The 25,683-nt window shown below is 34.7% G+C and overlaps 1 protein-coding gene across 1 annotated transcript in view; it reads right to left on the bottom strand.

Annotated features, from left to right (window-relative positions):
• The window catches only part of LOC138693315 (zinc finger protein 665-like), a 35,478-nt gene extending 14,301 nt beyond the window's left edge, over window positions 1–21,177 (bottom strand). Inside the window, exons 1-3 of the mRNA XM_069817202.1 lie at window positions 20,966–21,177; window positions 6,773–6,870; window positions 4,004–4,141 (exon numbers count right to left, since the gene is read on the bottom strand). Of these exons, the coding sequence (XP_069673303.1) occupies window positions 4,004–4,141; window positions 6,773–6,850 (216 nt within the window). The 5' untranslated portion in view covers window positions 6,851–6,870; window positions 20,966–21,177. The remainder of the gene's footprint in view (window positions 1–4,003; window positions 4,142–6,772; window positions 6,871–20,965) is intronic.
• Window positions 21,178–25,683: the final 4,506 nt, after the last annotated feature.

Raw genomic sequence — 25,683 nt, 5'->3', positions numbered from 1 at the left:
GATGTCTAGAAAATTTATGGATTTGTTGTTTTCAATTTCTAATGTGTAGTGTAGCTTTGGGTGTATTTTGTTTATGTGTTGATGTAGGTTTTGGATTTGTCCTAGTATTAGTATGTCATCTACGTATCTGTGCCAATATATGATGTTGTCTGCGTGTTTGTTGTTGTCTTTGTTTAAAATATGTATGTCTGTTCTATGTGGTGTAAGAATATTTCTGCTAGTATGCTGGAAATGGGTAATCCCTAGGGTAGGCCTTCAGTTTGTGTGTAATATTTGTTATTGTATGTGAAGTAGTTTTGTTTTGTGATTATGTCTGTGGTGTGGATGATTCTTTGATTTGTTCTTGTGGTGTGTTGTTGTTTTTGAGCATTTGTTCTACTATCTGTAGTGCATCTTGTTTTTACTAATTTTATTAAACTGCACTCCCAGTTTCGTGGCTACACTTTCCAGTTCCCTTATTTTTTCGGTAACTGGCTATAAATACCGTATAATACAATTTAGCCCTGTAAGGTTGAAAGTGGAAGATGGAATTTTGGTCACAGACGCGTTAATAATTGTAACCTCAAGTCTAGAGTTACGGCAGAGCCATAAAATAATGTTAGGAAATAGTTCCTCTAACAAAGTACCGACTCCAGATTTCACTCCAAGCACTACATCTGCCCCATCACTAAGGAACCATACTAAGACTTTTGAAGAAACCTTTCATCTAAACCGTACGAAGTTGAGTTATTCAATAAAACTTCCTTCATTATCGTAGATTTATGTTCACTTAAGTCCATAAAAATAGTAATGGCTTCACCATCTTTGATAGTTCTTATATACATGATCGAAGCTGTCTTTTTACTTAAGATAGCAAGATGGTATTTGGCGAGATGAGGCCGAGGATTCGCCATAGATTACCTGGCATTCACCTTACGGTTGGAGAAAACCTCGGAAAAAACCCAAACCAGGTAATCAGCCCAAGCAGGGATTGAACCCGCGCCCAAATGCAACTTCAGACTGGCAGGCAAGCGCCTTAGCCAACTGAGCCACGCCGGTGGCCTCCCATAAATTAATTTTTGTGTTTAAATATAATTTTTTAATAAATTCACTACATGCCTGTGATTAGGTGCACTCTATTCACTTATCATAGCACATATTGAATTGGAATTTCGGCCAATTACTGCTAATACATAGTAAAACATATCCTATTAACATTATTAATATATCTGCAATATTATGGGCATAGGGCTATACCTATCATCACTGTCAGTTAGCCATGGCACATTTCATGCAAATGGCTATCCATACAATCCTCCAACACTACACAAGCACAAGAAGGAGAAAAATGTTTAAACAACAGACATTTTTCTTACATTCATCAAAATTACTTATAATCTTCCCTTATCTGTCTATTCTACATTTCTATCTAATCTACTTCTTTGGCAAACACTTTCATAACAAGCCTAAAATTATTTTCTTAGTAAAGGTAATACCTTTAGATATTCCATTACATAATCTTCATAGCTTTATACCAGCCATCAAATACTCAACATCCATTATCACACTTTACTCAAAGCTTTTATCATTCCATCCCACATAACTTTCACAATGTTTTGTGTACTGATAATGATACTGTCCATGTGCATCAGCATTGTGAGGGCAACTATGTACGCTATGTGTAGTTATTTGAGCTTCTTATAAATGTTCTTTAATAGTACATTATGCAACGAGCCTATAATGAAGGTAATTAAGAAGCGAGTATGGATATTTATGAAACGAGCGCAAGCAAGTTTCATAATTTTCATACGAGCTTCTTAATTACCATTATAGGAGAGTTTCATACGACTTTTTATGCTCGACCATATTTCTAACTTGATATTATTAATTTTCTTTGTATCCGACCTTGGCCAATGTCCCGTATGTTGTGAGATGTGCGCAGACGCGAAAGTATTGATTTTTTCCGAGGAACAGATGTCCACATTGACCTTGCTAGGCCATAAGAACCTACAGAGATAACATTAAAATTAAATTAGACATTGAAAAACGAGATGACAAATTGAATTTATTTGAATATTATTTACAATTAACGCTAATTATTATAGTAACAGAACATAACCTTCTGCGACAGTATTGGATTTCCAGCCTCCGTGACTTTTCGCTAATTCTCTTTCGATTGCATATCCGAGAATAATGGATACTTGCGGTTTTATAACGGTAGAAAGCTGACCTGTCATTGGTTGAACAGTTGTAAACCGAGTCGTCATTGGCTGAAAGATCTGACCATTAATGAGTAGGTGTACTTTAATGACATACATTAAAGGTCTGCTACCAGGTGTATAATTACTACATTTCGGCATGGTCGAGCATAAATTCTGTTAAATAAACTATATTTCATTAAGCATCGTGGCAGCAGTGAACAAAAGAAATATTATTTCTTTTGTCAAGACAAAAAATTAAAGTTAATTGAAAGTTAGTATACTGGTATGATAAAAAAGTTGCTGTTGTTTTGTAATGCCAGGCGTTTGACAATAAAGTCATTTGACCTCTTGCACTCCAATATTTTTCAAACATATTGTCATGGTCAGCCACTGAAGCATAGATTTTGAGGTGTTCCGAATCCATTTCTTGATTTGAATTCCACAATGGACAGTTAGGGGACTGATATATTCCAATTCTATGCAGGTGCTTGGCCATACAGTCATAGCCTGTTGCCAATCTAAATGCAGCTACAGACGATTTCTGTGGTAAACCGGGAATTAACTGTGGATTTTTTTATTAAAAAGTAACATGATGGATTTGTTAAAAAATATGCATTTCAATATACAAGTCAATATGATCTTAAATTGCAAAATATATAAGACAGTTTAATGGATTTAATTATGCTTATTATGAAAAAACATGTGAACGAAAAATTGACTGATACCTTTTGCACTCTCTTGGAGAATAACTTCAAGATATATCTGATTCATTCAAACTTAATGAAGAGGAAAAGAAAAACTATGTTTAGTTCTAAACGATCATTGCTGTGCACCCAAAATCTGCTATGCACATTTAAAGAGACTTTCCATGGAAAGAAAAATGCATCATCACTCTTAATTCCCTTCTTATTTCAAAGCTAATGTCGGTATAATTCCATCATTTTTTATGTAAGGCTTCAGTGCTTTTTTTTCTATGGAAATAATGCTTATATCTTAGACATAAAAAAATGCATAGAAAATTCGTTCGATCATTTAATCAACTTTCCCGAGTATTACAACAAAGTTGCAATCCACCGACAATCACTTAAAGAAAACTGAAAACCTCAATTTCTATTTCTAATAATTTCAAGATCTGTCAAATTAAGTTTTCAACTTTAAGATTCTCTACCTATATTAAAATTCAATGCACTTCACTGACAGAGAGAAAGTAAGTAAAATGAGGTATACTTTGATGTATGCTGTATCCGTCTGTATGCATCAGAACATTTTGCAAAATTTAGAGCACCTTCTGGAATTCACCCAAATAAGTCCCCACAATTTACTCTAGGCTAAAGTTCAAAAATATCTTTTCTACATTGGCAGCATAATGTCCTACAAAAGACATCCCAGACACGTAAATACTTCAAAACAATAGCTGAAAAGACAAACGAAGGCAGGTGAAAGTAATTCTGCATACATCTACAGAAAAATCAATAATCGTTTGAAAATCATAAAACGTATCGAGAATTTTAATAAAGGCATAGACAAAACAAAACGAAATCAAGTCAAGTACAACACATTATCAAAATAATACACTGTGGGAATGTGTAGCTATGGCAACCATTACGACTGAGTAGTACGAGCAATTTCGTTTTCGAATAATTTAAAACCAAAACGAGATAACAATGCAACAATAACAATAAATAGAGATGAGATTTTCTGGAACTATCACAGACTGAAAGGCGCTATAAGTACTGTTGTAAAGAGGCAGTGTCCGTTACAATCAAAACACAAGATAAACAGTGGAAAAAGAACACACAGTACATTCTTTGTGGTGCACTCACCTCAGGTTCACGTTTCACCAAGAGGAACGAAATTGGCATCGGATCTTCTTCAAATGTTATCTCAGAGCTGAGACCTTGGCTGTGGTCCTCATATTCCTCCTTTATAGCAGTCACATGATGATCCAAAATATTCCGTTCCTGCAGTACAAAGACACATCTTAAATGAGCAATTTATTACAGTGTTACAAGACAACTTCTAACTTTACAAGTTGTCCTCTATGTGTCCGCATCCCACAGCCTGATCACAACCCACAGAATGTGCTTTACATTATGATGAATAAGGCCAGGAATCATAATCAAATGCATATTTTCATGCAAAAACATTTGTTATACATGTTATTAACGTTAACTGTACATAGTTTTCTTAATATTTCGGCCATTACTGCATATAATATACTGTTGTGCATTATGTTGTAGCATATCTTCAACATTGTGTTAGATTAGCAACAATATTTGGGTAGTATCTTAAAGACAATATATTTTGCCTATTTTCATTCCATTATGTCCTACGGAATAATATTTTGGGGAAATTCTGCAGATAGTAAAAATATATTCTTATTACAAAAAAGAGCCATTAGAATAATAGTTGGAGCAAAGGCTAGAGAATCATGTAGATTATTTTTAAAAAAATTAGGGATTCTAACCTTAACAAATCAATACATATACTCTACAATAAATTTCCTCTTATGTAATAAAGAAAACTTTCCAACTAACTCAGCCATACATAGTATAAATACCCGCAGAAGGAATGATTTTCATATGCCATCATCAAATTTATCATTCTTTCAAAGGGGAGTACGTTACATGGCGATAAAAATGTTCAATAGTCTTCCTGAAGACATTAAGAATCATAGCCAAAACCCTGCATTATTTAAGGTAAAACTAAAAAATTACTTAATATCTCACACTTTCTATTCTGTAGATGAATTCTTGACATTTCACAGTACTGTGTAAATATTATAATACTATTAAATGGTAAACATATTACATTATATAAAATATGGTTATTAAGGTACTAATTCTGTACATATTTCATATTTGCATTTTATATGTATTGCATTTTTTTGTTAAACGTAAGACTTGGACATGTTCTTTATTCTATGCTATAAAGCAAATGTAAGAATATTATGGAACGAATAAATCTATCTATCTATCTATCTAGTAAAAAAAAAAAACCAATAAGGCTCTGGATTGTTCTGTTGTCAGCACATAATATTTTTTGGTTGACTGTACTCGATCCCTGTTCATGTGCAATAGCTCATTATATGTTCCAACGACTAGAACTGATTCCGAACCGATACAGAACTCCCACTCCTGTTCCAACGTGCTTTAGAACTCGTTGGGAATGGGTGAAATTGGTTCTCGATTAAGAGCGGAAAATGGAAATTCCGAAATTTTGATGCATAAGAAGAAACTTCGACACTCGTGAAAGAACAGTTTAAGAAACGCTCCAAAAACGAAAAATCTCGAACTAGTTCTGAAACCGTACACAACTGGCGCATGTGTCGAAAGAAGTTCGGAATGCCTTCTGAATTGCTTGCTGGAACAAACATTTTGTCTCCGTCACTTTGATATTAGTTCTGGTAATGGAAGGAGCCTGTAGTTTTCAGTCAGCAGTCTGTCTCCGTTAAGTGCAGGCGTGTTCACTGTCACCTTTTATCATCCATTATTAATTTACGTTTTTTTTTCAACTACTTAGTAACATGTAGGTGAGATACTTCGGTACTCCTTACACAGTATAGTATAGAATATAGTTTTACCACAGTCTAGTATATACATTCACGAAGCTTGAGTTGTGAGGGTGCTAGAAACACTAGACTGTGCCAATACTATTTCGCATTGTCTGTAATGAAGGAACAGTAGCGATCCTAGTGATTAGCAACTATCTATGGATGCATCTTTACTAAGTATTGAGCTTCGTGACTGTATATACTAAGACTGTGATTTTACATTAGAGAATTTATCTGTCTATATGGGGTCATTAAATTAAACCCGAGGCCAAAAAAAGAACGAAGAAGAATAAGAAGAGTGTGTAGTTCCACGTCTCGTGATGAAGGTTTGTGTGGAGGTTGTATTTACGGATATCAGATATTTAGCAGAATGCATGTTCAACAGGGTATATCCAGATCATGAACACATGCATTATATTTTCATAGAAGTGGGAGAATTGGTAATTTGCTAGGAGACGTTGTTGCATATAGACTACGGTTAAACGAAGTATTTTCCCTGGACCAAAAATGCAAGTTGCGTTACTCGTTTCACCTTATTATGAATAAGTATCGGGGAAAGTGTCTTATTTTAGGTTATAATTCAGAATTTGTTCAATATGTAATAAGATGTTTAGGATTAGTGTAAAACTGGGCTATGTACAGCGACGTCTACTAGCAAAGTATCGGAGAACTGTATCCTAATGTGAGGTAAGTGATCGTAGTTTGCTATTTACTCAACTGTTTCGTCCTTCACATAGGTTAAGTTAGGGTAGGTTAGAATGCATTAGCTTGGGAATGTTAAGTTGATCGTTATTAGTTTCACTTTGAAAAGTGTGAGTCTGAAGTTATCTACATTTAAAGTTTTTCTTTTTTGGTTTGAATTTACTTGCAAAACTTTACATTTCGTTTAACTTATTCCAAATTTTAGTTTTCCGCGACTTATACTTAGTGTTTTGATTTTTGAGGCAAAAATAGGGGGTTTTGAGAATGTATTTTTCTCAAAATGACAGAAGCCGTTGTATTGGATATTGAGCAATAAATTGTTTTCAATATAGGCTACCTGAGACAAAGAATTCTCCTCTTCTATATCAGTTGTATTACTCCTGCCTATTGCCAGAGGGTCGATCTCACATTCCATCTTGATAACGTTCCTCACGACTGAAAAAGAAAATAATAAGAAACTTAAAGTGACTTGCAATTTGTCAGCTTTTGCATATTCTTACTAGCATGTTTAATAATAATTTCACATCTCCGTAGTGTACACTAGTGTCGTGCTATGTTCGAACATGAGAAGGTATATCACACACCAGGACAGGATACAGCCCTGTGACATCACCTCACTCCGCTCTGCCTTCTCGTAGTCAACGTCTCTGCAGGGATGTGAAATGTGGACAGAAGTTTGCAGGGAGGGAGGAGAGGGTATTAGGCGTGCAGGTAGCAGTGATGTAGGAGATAAATATAAGTGATCTGGCGTTCTTAACACAGTTTAATGCTTGACTATCCCAATGGTAATGTTAACTGTTTGAATTGCACATCTTGTGTACTGCTTATAAAAAATTCAATTTCTGCTCTATTATGCGAAAATCAATCTATAACAAAGTCAGTCTCATATAATGAACACTTTCTTGTATCTAATAATTACGTAGTATTTCATTGCAGTTAATTTGGCGAAAGAAATACAATCTATACTAATAAAAAAATCTGTAGCCGAAATTTTTCTGGTAATTTTCGATTTTCCAAACATAATTGGTCCTAACATATATAAATAACCACCCTGAAACCGAATATCGCTTTTTTGAAAATTTTGTAAGTCTGTCTGTCTGTCTGTATGTTTGTTACCTTTTCACGCGATAATGGCCAAACGGATTTCGATCAAAATTGGAATATAGGCTAAATTAAGTTCGTTGTAACTTAGATTTTAGGCTATATGGCATTCAAAATACATTATTTAAAAGGGTGGTTATAAGGGGGCCTGAATTAAATAAATCGAAATATCTCGCTTATTATTGATTTTTGTGAAAAATGTTACATAACAAAAGTTTCTTTAAAAATAATTTGCGATAAGTTTTATTCCTTGAAAAATTTTTATAGGACTGATATTTAATGAGATAAATGAGTTTTAAAATTAAAATAACTGCCATCTAAGGCCGTGTAATGAATTAAAAAACTTCGTCTATAAGGGGTCTTGGACAGCAACAATCGAAAGCTATGAAAGATAGCCTATAGAGAATGTTTCTGTGTTTGTATGAAGTAATATCGGAAGCTAAATTAACCGATTTGTATAATTAATCATTATTTCACCATTGGACAGTGTAGTTTCCCTACATGGACATAATGCTATAATGTTATTATAATATAATATAACATAACATAACATTATATAATATAATATAATATAATATAATATAATATAATATAAAATAATACAATATCAGAACCATAGTGGGCCAAGCGCCATTTACTGAATACGTAGAAAACAAGGGTTAAAATTAAGTTATTACCATAATTCAATGGAAACCTATAACAAGTAAAATAAAATATACACATTAAATCTAAATGATGTCAATCTTCATTAAGCTATGGTTGCATGTAATAAAAATTAAGAAACATGTTAAAGGAATTGTCATTGCGCCAATGAGTGTCTCTGGACCAAAATGATCGCATTTTAATTATTTGGATGCAATTTAAATTAAGTAACATATTAAACGATTTTTCCTTCTATCAAACACGAATCTTCCCTGGATCAAATGTCCTATTTTAATTATGTAATTACTTTACATTTATTTCGAACGGGTGCAGCGGAGTGCACGGGTACGGTTAGTGTAAAATAAAAGAAGTATTTATTATGCACATTAATTTGTACGTCAAGATGTCCTTTATTTATAATGACTCCAATCTCACAACGTGCTTAAAATATTAGAAATAATTAAACCTTTGCTCTACTACGAGAAAATAGGTATATGGAAACTATATTTTCTTTTCTCTGCAATTTGGAAGAAGGCACAGAAAGATTATGTGGACATTTTTCTGAATTTTCTGTTTCTTTTTTCTTTAACTTATTTATCAATATTGGGACATAATGACTGGGCAATGTATTACCTAAGACTGCATGTTAGGTTGCGATCTGACAAGGTACTTCTAGATTTAGGCTTAGCAAGTTTCATAACAGAAAATTATTGTTGGCATACATATGTCTAACCAAACATACATGATACCTAGGCAGCAAGTGCGTACAATCTCGGGAATCTGGCTTGGGAGAAATTCTTGTAAAAGTCAGCCAAGTCCTTCTTGTGTTATATTTTTGTCCTTCAACAAATCGTCAAATTGTAAATTTAACAGTTCCAGTTGGTATCTGCTAGGAACATCTTTGACATCTACTGAATAAGGGATTACAAAGAGCTCAAATGTAGTAGAAACCGTTTCTACGTCATAAAAGCTCGACCCAAACTGGCGAAGAAGATCATGTATAATTTATTTGCATATATTCTTCAGAGAGACTAATGTCCGGATCACGCACTTGCGATAACTTTGAAATATGCACAGTGTTTCCAGCCAGCAATAGATTTACCCATAGAGCCAATGACAATTTGAACGCTTTAACTCTATAGTATATCAGTTACGATTAGATCCTTGCCCTGAAGTGAAAAATTTAAATCGTTTAAGTGGCTTGTTAAATCAGCATGAAAAGACAAGTGACATCCAGGTTTTTTTACAACTGAGGGACAGGCTGATTTAGACTAGTTATGAATAATCTTAACTCAAAGAAACGCCGTTTATGTAGGCAACTTTCCATTACGATGCTCTCACCTGACGTCACACGAAATGAAGAACGTGCTCTTCCTCCACAAACGTTAGGTTACGTACACGTTGGAGCAACGACAAACGATAAAAGAAACGATGTAGCGACGCTTTGGTGTTATCAAAGAATCATGTGTTCATATTGGAGCAACGAGGACGCGGGAAGCGAACATTTTGATTTATCAGTAGAAGATATTCTATGCATTCACTTAATGAAACAGGATATATAGGAAATATCAGCTGCTAAGTTCAAGGTTAATTATATTGTATTTATTCATTCCCTGTACAATCTATTACAGATTATAGGTTCGTCATTAGATACAAACACACAAAATACACATACAGATACACACATACACACACAAATAAGATTTCTAGTATGAATTTAATTAATTTCTAGTATGAATTTAATTTTAACACTCTTAAGTTTTCCAAAGAATAGTAAAACTACCAAAGACACAATAAATAACAATATATATAATACATTTTCCGTTTACAAGACATTAAATAAATAAATTAAGCGAGATTAGGTAAAAACAAGATAGTCCTACATTATTAGTAATATTGTTTGGAGAAAAAATTATGTGCACCAGTAATGAAGGTAGGTATTTTGCTTTATAGCTTTAATGCAAGAAATCAGTGATTTTGAACGGCATGGACTGGACCAGAATAGTTTTTACCCTGGTTTTGAAACCTTCATAATTTAAGTATTTAATATCCCCTGGTATCTTGTTATATAATGAGATACCTATATGAGAAGTACTGTTGAGACTTTTGGTAGAATGTAACTTAAATACGTACAAAATTAAACCAGTTTCTCATCCCAAAGATAGTATAAATTCGTTGTGTTGTGATTGGTTCTTGTGATCACATAACATATGACCAATAAATACACAACTGATCAATTTGCCAATATCTACAATAATTAATTTAATATACCGAAATAATAATAAATCGATTAATATTCGGATATATTGACAACCACCGGTAATTATACAGATTAATATTATCTTAATCAGAGATCATATAAACGACAAGAGCGAAAAAAAAATGGTACTATTCTTTTTCGTCGCTTTTATCGTGTATCTTCGCTTTTATCGCTACTCCAATATGCACACCTCAAAGACAATGCATGCTTCAATTCTCCCTGATATAGCATCGCTGCTTCCTTTATCGTTTATCGTCGCTCCAACGTGTATGTACCCTAACACGGTCTGAATCTATCTTCCGCTGGTATATCAAGATACTACCCTAGATCATATATGTAACAGATAACTCCTCGCTACGTTAAAATCGGCAGCACTTTGAAGAGAACAACCGCCAGGATCGCCACCCGTCAGCCGTAAACGAACACGAGATGGCAGCACAGTCGCTAATGCAATTCAAATGTGTATTATGACGTGACTCTTTATGTAACAACTAGATGGCAGCGTAGTAAACCTGACAAAAGTTGTTAACCTCAAAGCCCATGACCCCGACATATCTGTTACATATATGATCTAGGATACTACGAACTTCGCCCTACTCCATAGGCAACCAACAGTACGTGGAAAAGAAGCATGTAAACTGAAACACCCAAGTCTCTTGGAAACCGGTCAGAGGCCTATGTTCGGCTCAAGTTCGTTCAGTCTCTGTAGAATCGAAGCTCCCATCGCGTTTATTCAGTCTTTCCCCTTCCTTACATACATATGTTCGGTGACTTTCTCTTTAGTTCCTCCTCTCTTTGCGCTATTATGTTTTAGCTGCGCCGTGTACATATCTTGCAAGTTACGCAAAGTAATGAGTATAGGTAATTTTCCTTGTTATTAATATTACTGAACTTTCACAAAAATATTGGTATAAATAAATAAAAAACAATATTAAAAATTGTAATCTAAATTTTTTTTAATAATTTTCGCTTTTACAAAAATAATTGGCGTAAACATGTATACTGAACGGTTTTGAGAGCTAAAATAGCATTTCCGACATTTTTGTTTATATGTTCGTATGTTTGTTACAATTTCACTCGATAATGGTCAAACCGATTTTCACGAAAATTGGTATGTAAAATAAGTTAGGTCCCACTCAGATTTTAGGCCGTATGACATTAATGCCCGGTTTCTGGTATAACTCAGTTAACTGTCAGTTACTTAACTGCACTTATAAATTTAACTGCGCTGATAACTTTCATGAATGTTCGAAAAGTTAAATGTAGATTTATAAGATCTTGTAACTAATAGTTGAAGTAACTTCAAGTTCAGTATATCTTGTTGTCCATAGATGTGTCCACTAGTATTTTGTTAGTGATTTTTTTAGTTATTTATAGTTATTTTTATTTTCACGTTTTCAGCAGTAATATGACAGTCAGCTCTGTACTAGTAGGAGCAGGCTTTTTAATTAAGGATTAATATGATTAAAAAAGCAATAATTGTTGATATTTGGCGTGATCATCGAGGTAAATACTAGTGAAGAGAGGACTAGATGTAATTTCTACAACAGAACTGCAATCGCAGTTAGCTGTGGTGGTTATGGCAGCCATATTGGTAATGTAAAAATATGTTACATTCGTCCATATGAATGTTTCCATGTGTTCAAATGGACTTTCGGAGACCGAAATACCATTGGCATTGGTAGAACATCCAAGAATAAAATATTCCTTGACTGACGACATAAAATCGAAATTATCTTTACAAACCCACATTATTATCCTAATACTTATTTACTTACTTACTTACTGGCTTTTAAGGAACCCGGAGATCCATTGCCGCCCTCACATAAGCCCGCCATTGGTCTCTATCCTGAGCAAGATTAATCCAGTCTCTATCATCATATCCCACCTCCCTCAAATTTATTTTAATATTATCTTCCCATCTACGTCTTGGCCTCCCTAAAGGTCTTTTCCCCTCTGGCCTCCCAACTAACACTCTATATGCATTTCTGGATTCGCCCATACGTGCTACATGCCCTGCCTATTTCAAACGTCTGGATTTAATGTTCCTAATTATGTCAGGTGAAGAATACAATGCGTGCAGTTCTGCGTTGTGTAACTTCCTCCATTCTCCTGTAACTTCATCCCTCTTAGCCCCAAATATTTTCCTAAGAACCTTATTCTCAAAAACCCTCAATCTCTGTTCCTCTCTCAAACTGAGAGTGCAAGTTTCACAGCCATACAGAACACCCGGTAATATAACTGAGTTATAAATTGTAACTTTCAGATTTTTTGACAGCAGACTAGATGACAAAAGCTTCTCAACCGAATAATAACAGGCATTTCCCATATTTATTCTGCGTCTAATTTCCTCCCATGTTTCACTTATATTTGTTACAATTGCTCCAAGATATTTGAATTTTTCCACCTCTTCGAAGGATAAATTTCCAACTTTTATAGTTCCATTTCGTACAATATTCTGATCACGAGACATAATCATATACTTAGTCTTTTCGGGATTTACTTCCAAACCTATCTCTTTACTTGCTTCAAGTAGAATTTCCGCGTTTTCCCTAATCGTGTGAGGATTTTCTCCTAACATATTGACGTCATCCGCATAGACAAGCAGCTGATGTAACCCGTTCAATTCTAAACCCTCTGTGTTATCCTGAACTTTCGTAATAGCATATTCTAGAGCAAAGTTAAAAAGTAAAGGTGATAGTGCATGTCCCTGCTTTAGCCCGCAGTGAATTGGAAAAGCATCAGATAGAAACTGGCCTATACGGACTCTGCTATAAGTTTCACTAAGACACATTTTAATTAATCGAACTAGTTTCTTGGGAATAACAAAATTCAACAAGAATATTATATAAAACTTCTCTCTTAACCGAGTCATACGCCTTTTTTAAATCTATGAATAACTGATGCACTGTACCCTTATACTCCCATTTTTTTCCAATATCTGTCGAATACAAAAAATATGATCAATAATCGATCTATTACGCCTGAAACCACACTGATGATCCCCAATAATTTCATCTACATATGGAGTTAATCTTCTCAAAAGGATATTCGACAAAATTTTGTATGACGTCAACAAAAGTGATATTCCTCGAAAGTTACTACAGTTAGTCTTGTCCCCCTTCTTAAAAATAGGTACGATTATGGACTCCTTCCATTGTTCTGGTACAATTTCCTTTTCCCAAATTGCAAGTACAAGTTTACAAATTTCGCTAGATAATACGCTTCCACCCTCTTGTATTAATTCTGCAGGAGTTTGATGAAAACCTGGAGACTTGTACTTTTTCAGATTTTCTATCGCAATTTCGACTTCAGAAAGTGTGGGTTCCGGTATAAATGGCTCAGCAGTTTGTATTTCGATTTCGTCCCGATCGTTTCTACTTGGCCTATGTATATTTAGTAGTTGCGCAAAATAGTTTTTCCATCTGTTAAGGTTTGAATGAGAGTCTGCAAGCAAGTCACCATTCTTATCCTTGATCACGTTTACCCTTGCCTGATATCCATTTTTAAATTCCTTTATACCCTTATATAAATCTCGAATGTTTTTATTCTTGCTATTTGTTTCTATCTCATTCAGTTTTTCCTTCAAGTAATCTCTCTTTTTATACCTAAGTGTACGACTTGCTTCCCGTGTTTCCTTCAAATAATTATCTCTATTCTCCTCAATTGGATCCTGTAAGAATTTCAATTTTGCCTGTTTCCTTCTATCTACTGCAATGGAACAATCTTCATCAAACCATGGTTTCTTTTTCTTAGTTTCATGATAACCTATGCTCTGCTCAGCTGCAATTTTGATACTATCTCTGATATTTTCCCACACGCTATTAACATCTAACTCTTCCTCAACTTCGTCAGAACTTTCTAAAGTGGCAAACCTATTAGAAATGTCAACCTGATAACGTTGCTTAGATTCCTCGTCCTTTAATTTCAAAATATTGAATCTACTAATATTAGCTTGTTGCTCTACTCGCTTGGCTACTGATAGTCTTTCTCTTAATTCTCCAATTACCAAATAATGGTCAGAATTACAGTCTGCCCCCCTGAAAGTTCGAATGTCTACTATATTAGTATGTCTTCGTTTATCTATCAAGATGTGATCTATTTGGTTGTGTGTCATTCCGTCTGGAGAAGTCCAAGTATATTTATGTATATCCTTATGGGAGAATGTTGTACTCTTGACAATTAAATTTTTTGATGTGGCAAAGTTGACTAACCTAACTCCATTGTCATTACTACTTACGTGTAGGCTCTCTTTTCCAATTGTTGGTTTAAAAATATCCTTCCGTCCTACCTTAGCGTTGAAATCCCCCAATAAAACTTTCATGTGATATCTAGGTAACTGATCAAAAGTGTGTTCCAACTCCTCATAGAAGCTATCCTTTATATGGTCGTCTTTCTCTTCTGTAGGGGCGTGAGCATTTATAACTACGATATCGCACTATCTACCCTTAAGTACTAAAAACGATAACCTGTCACTTATAAATTCGACCTTTTTTACTGCTGATTTTATTTTTTTATGTACAAAGAATCCTGTTCCTAATTGGTGATTAATGTTTCCTTCCCCATAATACAACAAGTAATCGCCTATTTGTGATATACCATTCCCATCTAACCTAACCTCTTATACTCCCACGAAGTCTATTCTATATCTAGCTAGTTCTTTTGCTACTAATGTTACCCCTCCTGTTCTATAAAGACTAGTTACGTTCCATGTACCAAATCTTATAACCTTATTCCTTTGCTGTGGTCGTGCCGGAGAATCAGTCCCATTCCGAGGCTTATTGTTAGGTTTCGTAACAAGCTGTTTTTTACGGTCATGGGTTGTTAGCCCTTCGCCCAACCCTCAAGCTGGAGGACCACCCCTTATCGGCTGTCCACGACTGCTTATTCAATATATTCGCAGCTACCCTCCACATCTGGAGGCCGTCTCCTCTATCTGCAACCTGAGGACGCGCCATGCCATGGTGATAGGGACCCACAATATATGGATTATTATCCTAATATGTCATAGAAAGTAGAACATTTACCGCAAGTTACGTAAATAAAACGCCAAATTTTTTAAACTATACCAATGATACAGTAAATTAATTCCGGTCTATATTATTATTTAATACCAGTTATTATAGTTTACGAAACAGTAATGCAGTAGCGCCGCATGTCGGTATTTGTTCGAATCAGTATTAACAGCCCACGGCCGACTTGATGCTCCCTTCGCTTTAACTACAGGCCGAGGCACAGTTACCAGCTGAAGTAAAGATTACGAGAACTGTTGTTTCGGAAACTCGTTTCAAACATATCAGCGTGTTAAATCGTAGATAACTCTGTATGTACAGGTAACTGTCTTTCCAGAAACCGGGCATAAAAGTACTTTCTTTAAAGAGGGACTGAAGTAAATCGAAATATCTCGCTTGTTATTCATTTTTTTAGGATATTACATAACAAACGTTGCTTTAAAAATCTTTGTTACAAGTCTTACTCTGAACAAAATTTGTGTAGGGTCGATATTGAACGAAATATAAGTTTTAAAACAACCAGGACTGTACACAATGGGAGGTTACCGGATTTGAACCCCCCCCCCCCAAACTTAAAAAAAAAAATACATTTAGATATGAGTATTTTTTTAATCCATAATCGTTGTTCGTTCTCTAATTTTTAACTGTCACAGTAACAAAATCTACACCGACATAAGGCATAGCCCGCCTACCTCACCTTGCATATATTCATTATGTAAGTGTAATAATCGCACAAGAATTTTAATTATACAAAATTAAACAGAAGTTAAAATTTGTTAAAAATTGGCTGGCTCCTGAAAAATTTACGTTTCAAAGAATTTATAAGTATATTCATGAATATGTTCTACTATAACATAGTATAATTTATTAATACATATACCGTTAGATAATAATAAAAATTTTTAATTATGGTTTATTTAACGACGCTCGCAACTGCAGAGATTATATCAAATACCTTACTATAATAATACCGGACAGCTATCAGTTCTGCGCGCAAACGACTCTGGTGCTGCTACCTAGGCGGCCGGTATGGCGATACTCGCGAAAACAGCTGTGATCAACTGCAACGTATCTTGTTGCTGGGCTAGTTAATAGTTTTATTAAATAGTACTGTGTTAAAATGTCTGGGTATGTATGTGCTGTTTATAATTGCTACAAAATAACAGCATTACAAATTGCTCCAAATCGTACTTTCGATTTCCGAGAGATCATAAAATGTGAGTCAACAACATTCTTTAGTAGGAATAATTCCTTCGTCTTTGTGTTGATAGAAAAATAGAAATTAGCTTTTTTATTTAGACCTAATACATGTACAGAAGTTAAAATGTATCGGACATTTTAAGGTTTTGTCAAATTAAGTTTCATTGTCGTCCACTTGCCTTTATTAATTATTAGAAACATCAGATTACTATCAATTTTATCTTTACAGTTGTCAGCAATGCGCATATAAAGGATTATTGTAAATTCATTCCTAATATCAGAATTTAGGACGTAGCTGCAATAGGGGCCCATAGGCCCTTTTACCGGAGAATGCATAAATCGATTCTCCGTAGTTTCTTTGTTATACCCACAAAGTTTCGATGAGAAATGTTGAACAGTAATGCTGATAAACTTGTTTATTTTAATATGTGGTATAGGCCCTGCACTGTTTTTAAAAATTTCAATTGATTTTGTCTCACTAAACCAAAGAAAAAATATGAAACAATTAATTACGGAAAGTAATATGAATTATGCAATATTTCTCATAATATGTAGTTTTTATATAAGACAATAATTTTACATTAAATATTATTGAGCATTTCTTGACTGTTTCATATATTATTCCAAATTAGTAACTCACGATTTAAAAACTAGTTCGAATTCACTATGTTAATATTTGTATTTGTGGACGTAATTCCACGCCGCTCCGCTAGATGTCAGGTCCGCGATACTTTGCACTCATGTCAACGCTGCTAGTATACAGCTGTCCGGTATTATTATAGTAGGGTATATGGTTATATCAGCGTCGCCGGTGTGCCGAAATTTTGTCCCGCAGGAGTTCTTTTACATGCCAGTAAATCTACTGACATGAGCATTTCAGCATACTTCAATGCCATCGGCCTTGGCCGGGATCTAACCCGCAACCTTGAGCACAGAAGGCTAGCGCTTATTATTATTATTATTATTATTATTATTATTATTATTATTATTATTATTATTATTATTTTATTTTAAATCCACCATCAACAGAAGCAGGCTTTCAATTACAGGTGGATTTAAAATAAAAAAAAAAAAACATCGATTTTGCTTGAGCACTTTGTCTCGTGATATTATTTTTATTCTAAATATTACAAGATTTTAAATAATATAACCTTGGAAGATTTCATCACTTGTTTGTTTCAATAATAAAAATAAAAATAATAATAATAATAATAATAATAATAATAATAATAATAATATACAAATTTTAAATACTAACAATTTGAAATGTAAATAATTTTATGCTCGACCATGCCGAAATGTAGTAATTATACACCTGGTAGCAGTCCTTTAATGCATGTCATTAAAGTACACCTATTCATTAAAGTTCAGGTTTTCGATTATTCTCGGATATGCAATCGAAAGACAACGAGGGAAACGTCACGGAGGCTGGAAATCCAATAATGTTGCAGAAGGTTATGTTCTGCTACTATAATAATTAGCGTTAATTGTAAATAATATTAAAATAAATTCAATTTGTCATCTCGTTTTCCAATTCTAAATCAATTTCCAGGTTATATCAAAATTAGTTCATGTTATTCTCTAAATTATATCAAGGTCAATGACATTATTGTTCCTCGGAAAAAATCAATACTTTCGCGTCTGCGCACATCTTACAATTTTCGAGCTATGAACAAGGTCACTTCCGATCTTCTGTCAGATACAAATAAAATGAATACTTCTGAATAATTTCAAGTTAGAAATATGGTCCAGCATAAAAAGCCGTAAGAAACTTGCCTATAATGGTAATTAAGACGCTCGTATGAAAATTATATACTCGCGCCTTAATTATTATCATTGTAGGCTCGTTGCATAATGTACTATTAATACCCTCACCTTGACAAAATTGTGAGTACGACACTGAAAATAACAATGCGTTTTATATCGGACACAATACTTTGTTTCATCGTCCGTATAGTCACACATGTATTGTTACCGAGCAACTGTGATTTATTTGAATATAATTATAGCTATTTTCTGTCGGTAATTGGTAGGCTTATAGTAAAAAGTGTTACATATTTTTAAAACAAAATGTTATTTACCTATATGTACCAATAATGCTGTGGATGTTTAAAAATAATTTTGTAATAAAAATTACCTAACCTTAAATCTAAATAAATGTTCACAAGATTTGTTCTAAAACACCTTACGCAGCTAAAAGCATGAAGTCTTGGGAGGTGAGGATAGGAGAGGCCAGAGCGCTACAAGGGGCAGATTCAAATGAGTTGAATAGATCCGCTTCTTCAAAACAGACTGGTTCTTGTCACGCTCGACAAACTTGAATCGAACATAGCGCTTGGAAAAAACACACACGTACACACACACACACACACACACACAAACGAAGACAGATGACCATGTCGATTCTAGGGTTGTTAAAGTATTTACCTTACAAACAAATCCGGACAATTGAAGACTGAAGTTGTCAGAATAGTACATTATGCAACGAGCCTATAATGGTAGTAATTAAGACGCGAGTACGTTTGTTTATGAAACGAGCGCAAGCGAGTCGCATAATTTTCATACGAGCGTCTTCATTACCATTATAGGCAAGTTTCATACGACTTTTTATGCTCGACCATAATTCTAACTTGAAATTATTCATAAGTATTCATGTGAAGAGCGGAAGTGACCTTCTAAATTGTGAGATGTGCGCAGACACGAAAGTATTGATTTTGTCCGAGGGACGAATGTCAATTACCTTGATATAATCTAGAGAATAACATGAACATTAATATTGATATAACCTGGAAATTGATTTATAATTGAAAAACGAAATGACAAATTGAATTTATTTGAATATTATTTACAATTAACGCTAATTATTATAGTAACAGAACATAACCTTCTGCGACAGTATTGGATTACCATGACGTTTCGCTAATTGTCTTTCGATTGTATATCCGAGTATAATCGATACTTGCGGTTTTATACTGGTGCAATGGTGATTTCTCATTGGCTGAACAATTGAATTATAATGAATAGGTGTACTTTGATGAGGTGCATTAAAGGGCTACTACCATTATGCAACGAGCCTATAATTATATTCATTAAGACGCAAGTATGTTTGTATATGAAACGAGCGCAAGCGAGTTTCATAATTTTCATACGAGCGTCTTAATTACCATTATAGGCAAGTTTCATACGACTTTTTATGCTCGGCCATATTTCTAACTTGAAAATATTCAGAAGTATTCATTTTATTTGTATTTGACTCAAGATCGGAAGTGACCTTGTGCATAGCTCGTGTGAGATGTGCGCAGACGCGAAAGTATTGATTTTTTCAGAGGAACAATAATGTCATTGACATGTAGAGAATAACATGAACTAATTTTGGTATAACCCGGAAATTGATTTAGAATTGAAAGACGAGATGACAAATTGAATTTATTTGAATATTATTTACAATTAACGCTAATTATTATAGTAACAGAACATAACCTTCTGCGACAGTATTGGATTTGCAGCCTCCGTGACGTTTCGTTAATTGTCTTTCGATTGCATATCCGAGAATAATCCATACTTGCAGTTTTATAATGGTACAATCACAGTCTAGTATATACAGTCGCGAAGCTCAATACGTAGTAAATATGCAAACATTAGGTAGTTGCTCACCACTAGGATCGCTAATATCGCCTCATTACAGGCAATGCAAAATAGTACCGTCACAGTCTATTGTTTCTAGCACCTTCAAAACTCAAGCTTCGTGACTGTATATTAGACTGTGGTACAATGGTGATTTCTCATTGACTGAACAACTGAACTATAATGAATAGGCGTACTTTAATGAGGTGCATTAAAGGGCTACTACCAGGTGTATAATTACTACATTTCGGCATGGTCGAGCATAAAGATATTTACCACAGACATATGTAGCTAGTAGGCGGTGTATGTAATGGAGGGGAAATGAAATGGCCACCCCATCTCATTATCTCCTGGCCTAGTTGGCTCATAAGTAGAGCCTTCTTGGTATCATTTATGAGGTTCAGACCTGTCTTCGGACAGTTGACTAAACAACATGTTAAACTAGCAATTCAACGATAATGAAAACAATAGTGAAGAGCATAGCATAATAGTTTCAAATTGAGCCTAAATGAGTCTTCCTGTTGTCCGATTTTGATAAACGAGTCAAAGAATGAAATACATTGCTCCATTTCTCCACTATGAGCGGGCTTAATTTATACCACAAAGGAGAGAATGGTTCAAGTCCGTTTGTGAAGAATAAATCATGCAACTTATGGTTATATAATGTAGCAATATATACCTATACACTTACCTTTGTGGAAGAATATAATGCACTGCTGATAGTTTGTAGCATTAGACGCGTTCAATATTAACGTGGATCAATAGGGATGATATGATCAAGGAAGCCATGATAGTAGTTTCTGTAAAATCAATAGGTTCGTTCCAGTGTTGCCAAGTCAGCGGTTTTGTAGCTAAATCTGGTGTTTTCACGACAACGGTCAGCTACAGAATTTTATCGTCAGCGGCTAGCTATTTATTTGCCGTTTTTTGATGATTCCGACAGAGGGAGACAGTATTTTGAAGTTTTTTTTTTTTTTTGTAACGATGTTATAATTGTTCCTATATGTACTTACGGATAATAATATTAGTTAAAATTAAACCAGAGATTAATATGGTATTATCATAATTTTTCATTGTGCGAGTGTAAAATATCAACGTTTTATGTTAACTCTATTTGGTACAATCATGTCCATATCCTGCCTCATCCATTCTTGTTGTACAAAAAATAAGGCATGCCACATTCGTTAAACTCTTCATGCATGCATTGTTTTTGTAAATGAATTGATATATTTAATCATATAGAGTAGATAATGAACTGAATTATTATTTTCATTTATGATAACTTATATTATGATTCATTCGTTCATAGTGTTCTGCCCATGAGCAGGTCTTTCACTGCAAACCCAGCATTCTCCAGTCTTTCCTACTTTATGCCTTCCTCTTTGTCTCATATGATTGATATATCTTAAAGTCGTCGAATATTATTTAATTTATCATTCCGCATTGTAGTTTATGTAACACTGACATACTTAAACTTAAAACCAGACTCATTATTGGCAGGCACGTCACCAGCTCGGTGTGAAATCAGATTTCGAACGGACTGGTATGGTTCTGAATATGATTGTTTCCAAAGTGTCCAGTATTGTGTTCTTGATCTACTTCATTCAATTTTGAAGAAATATGTCAAGTAAAACTCCATACGCACAAATGTTTAGAGATGTGAAAAAAAAAAAAAAAAAGTTGGAAAGCTCGATGTAAATGGTGTAAGGTGGTATTGAATGCAAAATATTCAGTTTTAATTGTCCATACGATTTTACTTACAACATAGATCCTACAAGGTGATACAGACTTTCCATAATTTAGTCTACATTTTTTATAAAATTCTCCAGTTCTTAATACTGTATAGTTCGTATTTCAAATTTGGGAGTGATGCGTTAAGAAAAATCTGGAGTTTTTCAACTACAATTTAACGGGTTTTTTAAGCTTGTGTAGTGGTAAATGGAATTCTGAGTTGGCAACACTGGTTCGTTCCAACAACTGTCAGGGCCTGTCCGTTACTATCGTGAGCATGCGCAGTAGACAAAAAGCGTTCCAACACCAACGAGGAAGTCTACTCTTTCTAACTCGTTGTCCAACAAAATCCGAACCGGCAACATGTACTACGGTCGGGCGTTCCAACAACCTTTTGACACGGGTTCGGAACGGTCAGAATAGTCAGTGGATTGACGCAAGTACTGAAGAGTACGCGAGACGCGCATGCGCATAAGCTCACCAACGTCTCCTGGATACTGAAGAAAGACATGATCGACTGTTCACATCAATGAGGTTAAGATGAAAAGTAACATTGCAGACGAATAATAAAACTAGAGATATTTAAATTTTCGCCAAGAAGAAAGGGAATGGAATTTATTTGGGTATTGAAATAGTTAATTACAATTTCAACATGCAGCTTTGGTTAAAAGTATAATAAATAACGTACGTAAATTAATAATTAAAAAAATAACTATTTTTAGATGATAATCCCCCAGTACAAGACACTGAATTATCGAAATTCTTGCCTTCCATATTTTTTGTAATCTTTTTATAGAAAATAATGGAAATTCTATTTTCTGCAATTAGAATTAGCTGCGAAACGATAATTAAGCATCCCGTTCTTAGCAAAGATGATCACAGTTACAGCTTCTCTGGATTTAGTACGTAACGGTCCGCGAAAGCGTTCCAACAGCGTCCAATCCAGTTTCAATCCCATATCAGATGCTCAACTAGCGCATGCGCATAAGGTCCGTAACACACTTCACAAGAGTTTTCGCTGGCGAGAAATGTGTTGCGAGAAAATTAATAAATTGATAACGTGGATTCAAATGGACGTCCACACACTGGAAGAGATTCTCGTTCGAGGCAAAAACCTCGCGCGAGTTTCGCTGGAATCGGTAGCTCAGCGAATTTTCTTCACACAATTATCAAAGATGTTTGACATTTATACTCTTTATGACGATTGAATGTAGAAAAAGATATCACAGGTGGCGATGAATTATATTGTTTTTATTTGAAAACGAGGAAAGATGGCTGATAATTGCAGTCAGAAACTTATCGAACTTTTACGATATCACCCGTAGGCCTATTTATATGATACACGGGATGGAAACTATAAAAACACGAAACTTAAAGAAGAAATCTGGATAGAAATATCTGAAAATAAATAGGTCTATATTTTATTTTGTTGTGATTTAATAGTATTGATTAAACATTTGAAATAATGTACCTATATCTCTTAACAGTTTACGTAATTTTAATCAGAATATAGCAAAGAATTCTCTATCATATCATGAATGGCAAAAAAAAAAAAAAAACTGTGGTCCATTGAACCTGAAATAACGCCTAAACGTATCATCATTCAAATCGAAACCAGTGTCCAAAACTCGCCCTTATTTTTGTAAGATACAATGTGATTTTCAGATATTTCTGGCTTTAATTTTAGGCCTACTTCTTCTTTTCATGAACAAAATACGTTCATGTAACTCCATTTCCTCATCATCAGAATGCTTAGATTCAACAAAGCGTTCGAACGTAATTTGTAAAGTCCGACAATATACTTACAGGTTATGTATTTAAGTACGACAATATACGTAAATACATAACCTTTAATATTTCCCCCAACGAGTGAATACTATAATCAGATAAATGCTTTCTGCATGAAGGCAGTGCATAGATGATCGTAGCGAGGTGTGATCTGTGATAGCGAGAACTCGCCAAGTGTGTGGAGGAAGGCTCTTCGCCTCTTTCTCGCAACACATTTCTCGCTGGCGAAAACTCAAGTGTGTTATGGGCCTAAGATGGTACAGGAACCGTACATGAACTGATCCATGAACCGTTTGTTGGAACGAACCTAAAGTCGCCAACAACCACTGACAGTGAGAAAAAAACTGTCCAAAACTATTACAGTTGCCAGGAAATGCTAGAGACAGAGAAAGAACCAGTGAGAACGGATCACGCAAACAGTAAAATGGGATAAACTGTAAAACAATGAACGCCAGTTATCCCCACCCTAGTCGTCCTATTCCTCCCTTCTAATGTCAATTCTCATCTCAGCACCTTTCAGTTTATCTGATGTTGTTGCTTGTGTGTAAGCTGCCTTTGTTCAAAACGTTGTAAAACACTAGATGGGATTTCATAGAAAAACCATTTTCCTATGTTGCAAAGTCCAAACCTATTTCTTAGATTCGCTAAGAGGATACTTATTTTGATCCTGTTTTTAAGTTTTTTTCCTCAGAATATTTACCTGGCTAAAAACTCGCTCCAATTCCGCATTTGAATGTGGCAACCTCACATCAATAAGCCAATGAAACTAATTCGGAAAAAGGATTTTCACCAGCAGAATCTTTATATTGATTAACTTCTTTCCAAAATTCTACAGTGGTAATCTCATTGACCCATTCGTTAAGTGTACCGTATGTTTCTCCACAGGTTTTCAATTTTATCAATCTCAGCTTCATACCCTAAAGCTATAACCAAATCAGTAAGAGGTGGATTAACTGGTTTTAGAACTTCACTGGCACTAAGCAGTGACATTTTCTTGAGAATCTCTACATTTTCAGGGAGCCTGTTCCAGTTATGTCAGGTTCTTTCATTGCAAATAACACACCTTTCGCGTACATTATTCTGGATGTCACCTAACAAGTTGGAACTTATCCGATCATTTTCAACCGAAAAGATAAGATATCGGGATGTATCAATATCGTCGTCAATTCTACACTTTAAGGATGAATATTATAGCCAAAGGATTTAAAATTTTGTCACTTATTAAACGTACCTATCAAATTTGTTAGTGAATCTAATAATTTTGTGGCATCTGCATTTTCTGACTCGAATAGTTTACATATAACGTGTTACTATTTGGTTGAGAAGCATTAGTCATCCAAACTTCATAGCCACCGGCGTGGCTCAGTCGGTTAAGGCGCTTCCCTGCCGGTCTGAAGTTGCGTTCGGGCGCGGGTTCGATCCCCGCTTGGGCTGATTACCTGGTTGGGTTTTTTTCCGAGGTTTTCCCCAACCGTAATGTGGATGCAAGGTAATCTATGGCGAATCCTCGGCCTCATCTCACCAAATATGATCTCGCTATCACCAATCTCATCGACGCTAAATAACCTAGTAGTTCATACAGCGTCGTTAAATAACCAACTAAAATAAAAAAAAATCCAAAGCTCGTAATAATACTTACATTTTCTGCTCAACCTTCTTTGAGACTTAGACGTTTCATTACAAACAGCATGGCTTTTATGCAGGAACTATATACCTACTATTACGAATCCGAAAAAATTGGATCGCTAGAGTTTTCACATAACCATTATGGGAAAATATGGAAAAACCAAGTCAAGTAGAGATTCGATTCTCACTCCAGTTTGCAGCAGAGTGTCGTCAGAAGTATGATTTGATGACAGAGGACACAATGTGAAAAAAAAAAAAAAAGAA

Source organism: Periplaneta americana, chromosome 17 (assembly GCF_040183065.1).
Source record: "Periplaneta americana isolate PAMFEO1 chromosome 17, P.americana_PAMFEO1_priV1, whole genome shotgun sequence".
Classification (NCBI taxonomy): domain Eukaryota; kingdom Metazoa; phylum Arthropoda; class Insecta; order Blattodea; family Blattidae; genus Periplaneta; species Periplaneta americana.
The sequence above is the reverse complement of the archived record's forward strand: the minus strand, read 5'-3'. Positions and strand labels throughout refer to the sequence as shown.